This window comes from Coregonus lavaretus, assembly GCF_964263955.1.
Source record: "Coregonus lavaretus genome assembly, chromosome: 9".
Lineage (NCBI taxonomy): Eukaryota > Metazoa > Chordata > Actinopteri > Salmoniformes > Salmonidae > Coregonus > Coregonus lavaretus.
Genome location: NC_139996.1, coordinates 3,771,962 through 3,782,884, shown reverse-complemented (window position 1 = coordinate 3,782,884; position 10,923 = coordinate 3,771,962). Strand labels below are relative to the sequence as shown.

General features: G+C 46.8%; 1 protein-coding gene across 1 annotated transcript in view; it reads right to left on the bottom strand.

Annotated features, from left to right (window-relative positions):
- Positions 1-1,782: 1,782 nt before the first annotated feature.
- ano5a (anoctamin 5a) overlaps positions 1,783-10,923 on the bottom strand; it is a 29,593-nt gene continuing 20,452 nt past the window's right edge. Inside the window, exons 12-21 of the mRNA XM_084168345.1 lie at positions 9,303-9,377; positions 8,395-8,623; positions 7,948-8,123; positions 7,513-7,610; positions 7,101-7,231; positions 6,352-6,557; positions 5,734-5,930; positions 5,466-5,571; positions 3,384-3,503; positions 1,783-3,214 (exon numbers count right to left, since the gene is read on the bottom strand). Of these exons, the coding sequence (XP_084024471.1) occupies positions 3,107-3,214; positions 3,384-3,503; positions 5,466-5,571; positions 5,734-5,930; positions 6,352-6,557; positions 7,101-7,231; positions 7,513-7,610; positions 7,948-8,123; positions 8,395-8,623; positions 9,303-9,377 (1,446 nt within the window). The 3' untranslated portion in view covers positions 1,783-3,106. The remainder of the gene's footprint in view (positions 3,215-3,383; positions 3,504-5,465; positions 5,572-5,733; positions 5,931-6,351; positions 6,558-7,100; positions 7,232-7,512; positions 7,611-7,947; positions 8,124-8,394; positions 8,624-9,302; positions 9,378-10,923) is intronic.

The window sequence follows — 10,923 nt, the reverse complement described above, 5'->3', positions numbered from 1 at the left end:
GGTAGCTCAGTGGTTAAGAGCGTTGTGCCAGTAACCGAAAGGTCGCTGGTTCAAATCCCCGAGCCGACTAGGTGAAAAATCTGTCGATGTGCCCTTGAGCAAGGCACTTAACCCTAATTGCTCCTGTAAGTCGCTCTGGATAAGAGCGTCTGCTAAATGACTAAAAAGTAAAATGTAGACTGACATGTTTATGTCTGGGTAGCTCTGGTTCATCATATTCTGATATGCTGTCTTGCCAACTCCATTTGTGTCAGCGGCAGAAACAGATCTGTGATAGTGTCATTTATAAGTGCTTTGTGCAAAAACAATAAAATAATGTTTATCTTTCCTTCTTATCACGGACATAGAATAAAAAAAACAGTCATGATGAAAGGCTAAATGATAACTGATGTGTTTTCAGTGGAAGGAGGGAGGGATGGGGGGAGTCAAGACAAGCTTTCATAAACTCTGGAACAGGTGATTCAGGGAGGGATGGAGGGATGGAGACAGGGAGGGATGGAGAGATGGAGGGAGATAACAAGCCCAAGTAGCTGAGGACAAGCTAAACATTCACTAGCTCTTAACGAGTGGGTAAACAGAGGCACATTAAAAAGATTGATCTCCTTTTCTTTTCTCTTCTCTCTCTTCCTCTCTCTCTTCTCTTCCTCTCTCTTCTCTCGCCCCCTCTCTCTTCTCTCTCCCCCTCCCTCTCTTCTCTCTTCCTATCTCTTCTCTCTTCCTATCTCTCTTCTCTTCCTCTCTTCTCTCTCCCCCTCTCTCTCTTCTCTCTCTTCTCCAGGAGCACACACAGTTAAGGATTTGGGCAGGAGAGGAGAATAATGTTTATCTTTCCTTCAGTCCACAAACAGGCACCAGCTGCTACTGCCCACTCTCCTCTCCTCTCCTCTCCTGTCCAAATCCTGACATCTGGAATGAGTGCATACAGTACAACAGGCCTTGACAGGACAAAGCAGTATAGAGGGCAGGCAGCCTCCTGTGATCTAAAGCAACACACAACAGTTTCCTAGAAAACATTGTTATATACTGTAAAAAAAAACAAAAAAAAAACACATCTGGCACTGAAATCTACTGTGCTACAACAAGCAGATTACAGTTTCCCACATCTGACCATTGGCTTAGTTTAGACAGTAGCTTAGTTGGCTATTTGGATAATATCTCTGTGGACAACACTGAGGTGTAAAAAGTGAGGGCAATTTAACAAAAGCAATAATCTATGACTTCAGTCGACAAACAATGCACCTCGTTGCTGGAACCAACTGCAAAAGACACTGTAATTGGACGCTCTGATGCCACTTGGGCAATTTTTTAAAATATTGATTGGGGAACTATTTTGCTGAGGAATGTCATCCGGGTTAGGGGAGGGTTTGGCCGGGCCGGGATGTCCTTGTCCCATCGCGCTCTAGCGACTCCTCCTGGCGGGCCGGGCGCAGTGCACGCTGACTTGTGTCGCCAGTTGTACGGTGTTTCCTCTGACACATTGGTGCGGCTGGCTTCCGGGTTAGACGAGCAGTGGGTCAAGATGCAGTGCGGCTTGGCTGGGTCATGTTTCGGAGGACGCATGGCTCTCGACCTTTGCCTCTCCCGAGTCAGTGCAGGAGTTGCAGTGATGGGACAAGACTGTAACTACCAATTGGATATCACGAAAAAGGGGTCAAAAAAAGTTTAGATTTGTCTATGAATTGTATGTGCAGGGCTCCATTGCGAAAGAGACCCTGGTCTAAATGGTGACTCCCTGTTTAAATATATATATATATATATATATATTTTTTAAAGCAGCTAAAAGAAGTTAAATGGATGAACATTTTTGGCATTCAAAACCTCTGACAAGATTGTTTTCATGCAACATTATCTGCTTGTTTTGTAGCAACTATACTAGAACAATTCTTTATGGACCCCATTAGGAGAAACCTGACCTCAATCCCTGATATAAGCTTTATTGCATTTTTGTTGAATATGAACATTTTCAAGAAAGATTTAACAATATAAGGACACAAAACATAAAAAAATAAAAAAAACGACTGAAAAAGGAAACCTGTACAAAAAAAGATTGCAGTTTTGAAACTGCAGTAGAAGTGCAGCAACTGCAGTCGACTGTGGTATTTTGGACGCAGTATTTGCAGCATACTGCAGTTATACTGCAGTTATACTGCAATATTTTATGATGATGATGATGGTGATGATACTGCACTCTAACCGCTATCTTTTTTTCGTAAAAGGAAATGTTGTGTGTATCCTCTTTTACTCATCTAACAATTAATTAGTAAAATATTAAGGCATTTCATCTTTTGGTTGCTTTATAATAGTAGCACGTACAACTTTATCAACATAGACAGGGCTGTGTGGTAGACGAGACGCTTGGTTGAAGCTGCCCGGCGTTAAACACATTGATTTTGTGATTGTGAAATGACCAGCAAAGTCTAACCACTTCTTCAGAGTGAGATCACTAAATGGAGAGACATTTTTAAAATATGAAATGGACATAGTGATTTTTTAAAATGGACATAGTGATTTTTAAATGGACATAGTGATTTTTAAATGGACATAGTGATTTAAAATCAAGGGTGTGTGATTACTGCAAGCAGCAGCCATGTTTCTCTGCTTCCCTGTGTTGTTAGTATAGATCTAGTGCTATAGTGTGGACGGGACTGACTGGTGGTTGATTGAAGAGGAGATCTGAAATCCCATAGACCGTACATGGACGGATCTGGCACTGAAGACATACTGAATGTAGTATCTTCTTGTATTTGATGATGATGATGATGATGATGATGATGATGGATTGTATTATGTAGCGCCTTTCTTCCAACTGAGGTACTCTATTTCTCTGAGGATTCCTCTCCACTCCACCAGCAGACGGAGCCCTTATACTACAGATTTCCTTAAGACCAGCCCAGGCCCCAGCCCAACCTGAACCAGGGTCCTGTTCATCAGGCACCAAAACGGAAACAAAACAGATTCAAACAGGGTGTACACACTACCTGGACTTGTCCAATGAAAAATGCTAATTTAAATTTCCTGTTGAAAAACATTTTAAAACATTTTCCGTGGTGTGACCTAATGAACACGAGCCAAAATCAAATGAGCGGGCAGAGGGCGAGGACGGGTGCTAGAGACACTGGGACAGCACTACGTGTCGGGATATGTCGGGGTAGATCACGGGGGTGCAGCAGCAGTCCTCGTTCCTCTGGCTTAGCTGGATCTTCAGCTTCTCCACCTGAAGGTCAAAGAAACAAAGATCCAGAAAAACACCGGATGAATATATCCGTTTTGAATGATGTGTTTGGAAAGTGTGTGTGTATTAATTGTATTGGCTTACATGGTTAAATAAAAGCAAAATAAATATGTTATTATGTGCATGTTGAATGTTTTATGTGGAAAGACACCTCATAGTTGTGGAGGTACTCCTGGATGAGGTAGCGTTCCCGTTTAATCCTGGCCTTCACCTCGGAGGGAACGTCAGGAATCATCCACGCCACGAAGAACTTCACCATAAACACCACATGCTGAGAGAGGAAAGAGGAGGAGATCAATCAATCAATCAATCAATCAACCAATCAGGAAGAGATGGAACAGGAACGTAAAGGTCAGTCTTTGGCTCACACTGGAAATACAGCGTGACCTCTGCAGCCAGAGTAACGTTTTGTAGGGTTACCATAGAAACAGAAACAGGAAGGGAATCGTTACCATAGAAACAGAAACAGGCAGATCTACAGGAAGGGAATCCAACTATTCCTATTTAGGGACTGACTACTAAGTAAAAAGAAAGATCTGGAAATATAGTAGATCTGTTTTCTATCCACACTGGACATATAGTAGCGCAACTGTAATTCACTGTAGATTAAAGTTATGTTTGGGGATAGATGCCAATGCTGAAGGATTTTAATTATTCTAATGAAGTGACTGACTAGTAAAAAAAAAAATGAGACAAATCTGGTTGAAATGACTGGTGGTTCTATAGAAATATAATCTATAGATCGGGCCTCCCCATTCAAGTGAGTTGTACCCATGACTTTACCAGCCAAATTGCCAGGGTGAGAGGTTCAAAGTCCTTTCTATAGGTTTTATTTCTATGGCTGGTTCCAGGAGTGAAGCTAGAGGTATCTGTCCTACCTCCATGATAATGCTGAAGGCCAGCTTGGCAGCCAGGATGTATCTGTCCTACCTCCATGATAATGCTGAAGGCCAGCTTGGCAGCCAGGATGTATCTGTCCTACCTCCATGATAATGCTGAAGGCCAGCTTGGCAGCCAGGATGTATCTGTCCTACCTCCATGATAATGCTGAAGGCCAGCTTGGCAGCCAGGATGTATCTGTCCTACCTCCATGATAATGCTGAAGGCCAGCTTGGCAGCCAGGATGTATCTGTCCTATCTCCATGATAATGCTGAAGGCCAGCTTGGCAGCCAGGATGTATCTGTCCTACCTCCATGATAATGCTGAAGGCCAGCTTGGCAGCCAGGATGTATCTGTCCTACCTCCATGATAATGCTGAAGGCCAGCTTGGCAGCCAGGATGTATCTGTCCTACCTCCATGATAATGCTGAAGGCCAGCTTGGCAGCCAGGATGTATCTGTCCTACCTCCATGATAATGCTGAAGGCCAGCTTGGCAGCCAGGATGTATCTGTCCTATCTCCATGATAATGCTGAAGGCCAGCTTGGCAGCCAGGATGTATCTGTCCTACCTCCATGATAATGATGAAGGACCAGCTTGGCAGCCAGGATGTATCTGTCCTACTTCCATGATAATGATGAAGTCCAGCTTGGCAGCCAGGATGTGTCTGTCCTACCTCCATGATAATGATGAAGGCCAGCTTGGCAGCCAGGATGTATCTGTCCTACCTCCATGATAATGCTGAAGGCCAGCTTGGCAGCCAGGATGTATCTGTCCTACCTCCATGATAATGCTGAAGGCCAGCTTGGCAGCCAGGATGTATCTGTCCTACCTCCATGATAATGATGAAGGACCAGCTTGGCAGCCAGGATGTATCTGTCCTACCTCCATGATAATGATGAAGGCCAGCTTGGCAGCCAGGATGTATCTGTCCTACCTCCATGATAATGATGAAGGACCAGCTTGGCAGCCAGGATGTGTCTGTCCTACCTCCATGATAATGCTGAAGGCCAGCTTGGCAGCCAGGATGTATCTGTCCTACCTCCATGATAATGCTGAAGGCCAGCTTGGCAGCCAGGATGTATTTGTCCTACCTCCATGATAATGCTGAAGGCCAGCTTGGCAGCCAGGATGTATCTGTCCTACCTCCATGATAATGCTGAAGGCCAGCTTGGCAGCCAGGATGTATCTGTCCTACCTCCATGATAATGCTGAAGGCCAGCTTGGCAGCCAGGATGTATCTGTCCTACCTCCATGATCATGATGAAGGCCAGCTTGGCAGCCAGGATATATCTGTCCTACCTCCATGATAATGACGAAGGCCAGCTTGGCAGCCAGGATGTGTCTGTCCTACCTCCATGATAATGATGAAAGCCAGCTTGGCAGCCAGGATGTGCCAGAACTGCATGGTGTGAGAGTACTGCTTCTCATGGCCCGACGGGTAGCGGTAGTCACGGTACCTATAGAACACAGGAAGAAGTAGAGGAGTAGGTATATACTAAAACACACACTGCTTCTCATGGGCCAGGGGGTAGCGGTAGTCATGTGACGGTAACTATACATGAAATACATACACATTAAATGTATTCTAAAACACACACGCACACAGACAGACACCCTACCTGCAGGTGGTGATGACAGAGCTGTTGAACCATTCAGGACTTTCTCCATCTTCAGGCCGGTTGTCGTCAGAGAACCCAGAAATGTTGAACACTGACAGGCTATTGCTGATGTAGCCCTTCATAGAGAGATCGTTGCTGTAGGCATACATGTACACCAGACGGGGAATCATGTCTGATGTGAAGGCTACGATGAATGCCTGGGGTGGGGGGGGGGGTTTGAGAAAAGAGGGAAGTAATTTGTTTATAGATGGACATAACCACTGGTCCCAGATCTGTTGGTGCTGTATAACCAACTCCTATAGTTGTTGTGACCATAGGAGTTGTTAAGACAGCACCAACAGATCTGGGACCAAGCTAGCACTCCTAGAACAAGTGCAAAATTCCAGTAACTTTCCCAGAATTCCCAGGTTATCCAGAAATTCCGGTTGTACAATTCCAGGAATCAGGAGGGAATAAGAAGGAAATCCCTTAACACTCCTCTCCTCTCCTCTCCTCTCCTCTCCTCTCCTCTCCTCTCCTCTCCTCTCCTCTCCTCTCCTCTCCTCTCCTCTCCTCTCCTCTCCTCTCCTCTCCTCTCCTCTCCTCTTCTTTCCTCATCTCTCCAACAGCCATACTCACGTTGGTGACGACCGACAGGACGGCCACTCCGTTGAGTATTTCCTGCCAGGCTCCGATGCTGTGGGCCTTAGATGCTACGGGCCGCCGGAACTGGGTGGTGAACTTCCAGGCATCCACTCTAACTTCTATGATGTTGTTCAACAGCGCCAGCAGGGGGGCCAGAGGGAAGGAGGCCACAAACAGAGTGATGAAACCAAACTGGATCACTGTGGAGAGGGGAGGAGAGGAGAGGAGAGGAGAGGAGAGGAGAGGAGAGGAGAGGAGAGGAGAGGAGAGGAGAGGAGAGGAGAGGAGAGGAGAGGAGAGGAGAGGAGAGGAGAGGAGAGGAGAGGAGAGGAGAGGAGAGGAGAGGAGAGGGATTATGATGGTAAAATAGATGGAAACAGTGCCCTCTGCAGGAGAGCAGGAAGTAATGCAATGGGTATTTCTATGAATCTCTTGTGGACGGACTACGTAACATAAATGGTTTCGAGCATCTGACCAAATTATGCTCGATTTTTAGTTCTGGGTTAAATGAGATTACATTTCTATAGAGAGTTTTATTCTTTCTCAATTTGTCATCGCATCCTCTCTCCTCACCTCTTTCATTAAAACACATTGGGAGAGAAGATCTGTGGTTTCTCCCCTTCAGACCTCTTCGAATATATTTTTTCAGAAGGAGGCGAGGAGAGAGGATGAGAGGATCAAGGAAAATATGAATTGAGAACGCGCCTATATTGGTCTGTGTTGTCCCTGGCTGCAGTACTCACCCATCTCCAGGTACTCATAGAAGAGTCCCAGATGGCCAAAGTTCTGCAGGTCGTGGTCCTGCTCCCAGCGGCTGTAGCAGCTCTCTGGGTGGTTACGGGCTTTACGGCTCCCCCACCAGTTCATTACCCACCTGGAATTACAGTACCAACACAGTGGGTCAGAGGTTCTGCGCTTCACATTTGTGGCTAAAATGTATAGAAAGCTAAAGGTCCTACGGCAAAATTCCGAAATTGAAACCCTCACGCGTAACTCGAGTTTTAGCGCAAATCTTCAATTTGACGTCAATGCACGATTTACGCTAAAGTCAGAGTTAAGTCGTTTTCCTTCATTTAAGACGGAGCACACGTGGCCCCAAGAGAACACGTTTACTGACCTTAAGAGTATTGTGGCAAGGACAGAATGACTACTTACGGGACCAGGGCCTCCTGGACGTTACCCCACACCTGTTTCCCTGACATCACTATGACCAGCTGAGTGGTCAGCTCAATCAGACAGCCACCTGGGTCACACTGGCCAGAGGAAGAGAAGGTGAAGTCAAGCAAAGGTTTTCATCTTACTCACGGTGGGCAAAACTGTTTGCATGGTTGCTAACGTCATTTTTTGGCAATCAGAAAAATATGTATTTGATCTGGTTGTAACCAGGACACCTGACCAAATAACATCCAACATTGGAAGTCTTCCTTATGATGTCTTCTTTTAATCTCGTCGTGAAAAAAAAAAAAAAAAAAAGTATTTTACTGGTTGTAACCAAGAGCAGTTTGTTGTAATCTGATTACAGGACATCACCCCCCGCTGGACTGTGATTTCATTTTGATGTCAGTAGGAAGTAGCTGGTCGGTATTATACCTCCTCGTTCCTCAGCTTGCTCCAGCCGAACATGTAGATGTAGTCTCCAGGATAGCCGACGAACTTCCCCTTGAAGAAGGCCACGTAGAAACAGGAAGAGTAGTAGTTCACAAACTGGAAAAGGAACATCTTCACTGTCAGCTTGTTCTCGTACTCCAGGTGGGTCTTGGGGATCTCTGAGGAAAGCAACATTCACAACAAGGAGAGTCTAGAATAAGGAATTGATTACTTAGCGATGTCTATAGTAGATCCACATTGATTCACTCCAAGCGATGCTGCAAAGTCTTTTTACGCCGTAACTCATGATGTCATGGTCAGGTTGCAAACTGGTTGTAAAACGACATTTTTGTTATTGTCTTTTTAGCAAACAGAAATGAGTCTTTATCTAGTTGTAATCTTATAATCTGACCAGAACAATACCCCATGTTATCTGTCCCTCTGTCTTACCCATGTCAGTGATCCAGATGGCCACTCTCTCATACATCAGATTGAGGATCATGATGATGACGAAGTTGATGCATGACGCGGTGACAGAGGTGGCGAGCTGAGGGGTGATGAGGGAGCCCACCACGTGGATGTTGTTGGTGGGGCTGTCCTTCATGATGCTAGCAAATGCCGCGTACACAGCGAGACGGTACGCTATCACCCCGATGATACACGCTATGATCAGGGAGATCTGAGGGAGAGGAGGGGATTGGAGGAGAGAGGGCATAGATGGGACCAGGAATCTGCCAGGGTTGTGGTCACTTTCGTTTCAATGCAGTCAATTCAGGAAGTCAACTGATATTTATTGACTGAATTGAATTGGAACTGACCCCAACCCTGACTGTATATTTATTACAAATACAAAAAAAAAATACAAATAAATTACAAATAAGTCCTGAGAAAAGTACATATGTCCACACACACAGACAGTGACAAATCACCACCAACAACACACTTCAAAACACAAAAATATGATGCACATTCAGCAAAAATCTAATCCGGACTATGACATTTTTTGCAACACAGTTTTGGATCCATATGTATTGGAAAAGTACCTCTCAATACTATTTCCAAACATTTTCTATAATGTTCTGTTAAATTACAGTAGGAAGGAATTGGGAAGATTTGTTGATGATGCTGAGGAGGATAAATAGAGGTGATAATAGTGAAGATGAAGAGAGGAAGAGGAGAAGACAGGAGGAAGGAGAGAAGGAGAGGGAGGGAGAGGAGAAAGAGGGAGGAGGATGAAGAGGAGAGGGGAGGAAGGAGAGGGCGGGAAGACTGAGGATGGAGAGGGCGGGGAGACTGAGGATGGAGGAAGGAGGAGTTAAGATACAGAGTAAGTTAGACTATAATGAATACATGCTCACCCAGAATATGACGGTGGCTCCAGACAGGAATGTACGAGCACACTGGGACGTTATGGGTAAGTAAGGCTCCATCTCCTACAACACAGTAACCAAGCAACAACAAGTCAGTCAGTCAGCACGGTTACAGCTGTTAACCTCCAGACCATCAGGGGACTGAGGCTGGGCATCACATAGCAGCTTGTTGTCATCATCTCATACTACTGACCTGTGCCCAGACCAGTCCACTGACCACTGCGGCAGTTTCCTGGCGAATCCATGCTTTTATTAGCCTGGGCCCAGATCAGTTTGTGCTCATAGTCAACACCTATGGTTCTGGTCATTGTTGTTACCATGACTATAGCAGTTGGCTATACAGCAGAACAACTGATCTGGGACCAGACTATAAAACCACGAAGGTCGTGTTTCTGTTTTATCATTGTTCATTCATCACAGCAAGGTTCCATGATTCACCAGGTAAAATGCTGCAGTCTGCATCAGACATCTTCCATCCAGACATGAGCAATCAACACAAGCCAGGCCTGCCAAACAACTTCTGCCAATTCCTCCACATCACTTCAAACTGGCATTCCTCTGTCCTCTTCCCTCTGTGCCAGTCTTACCCACAGCACCACGGTGGCCCAACACAGGAGCACTTTGCCCACTAGTTCAGCTGCCGTCCTGTCAAGGACCCACTCCATCTCCTACAGCACGGTCACAGACAGGTGGAGTGAGGTGAGGAGGTGGAGGATGGAGGGTGAGGAGGTGGAGGATGGAGGGTGAGGAGGTGGAGGATGGAGGGTGAGGAGGTGGAGGATGGAGGGTGAGGAGGTGGAGGATGGAGGGTGAGGAGGTGGAGGGTGAGGAGGTGGAGGGTGAGGAGGTGGAGGGTGAGGAGGTGGAGATGGAGGGTGTGGAGGTGGAGGAGGTGGAGGGTGAGGAGGTTGAGGGTGAGGTGGTGGAGGGTGAGGATGTGGAGATGGAGGGTGAGGAGGTGGAGATGGAGGGTGAGGAGGTGGAGATGGAGGGTGAGGAGGTGGAGATGGAGGGTGAGGAGGTGGAGGGTGAGGAGGTGGAGGGTGAGTAGGTAGAGATGGAGGGTGAGGAGGTGGAGGGTGAGGAGGTGGAGGGTGAGGAGGTGGAGGGTGAGGATGTGGAGATGGAGGGTGAGGAGGTGGAGATGGAGGGTGAGGAGGTGGAGATGGAGGGTGAGGAGGTGGAGATGGAGGGTGAGGAGGTGGAGGGTGAGGAGGTGGATGTGAAGGTGGAGGGTGAGGATGTGGAGGGTGAGGATGTGGAGGGTGAGGATGTGGATGTGGAGGGTGAGGATGTGGAGGGTGAGGATGTGGAGGGTGAGGAGGTGGAGGATGTGAAGGTGGAGGGTGAGGAGGTGGATGTGGAGGGTGTGGATGTGGAGGATGACGATGTGAAGGGTGAGGATGTGGAAGGTGAGGAGGTGGATGTGAAGGTGGAGGGTGAGGATGTGGAGGGTGAGGATGTGGAGGGTGTGGAGGTGGAGGGTGTGGAGGTGGAGGGTGTGGAGGTGGAGGGTGTGGATGTGGAGGGTGTGGAGGGTGAGGAGGTGGAGGGTGTGGAGGTGGAGGATGTGGAGGATGTGGAAGTGGAGGGTGTGGAGGGTCAGGGT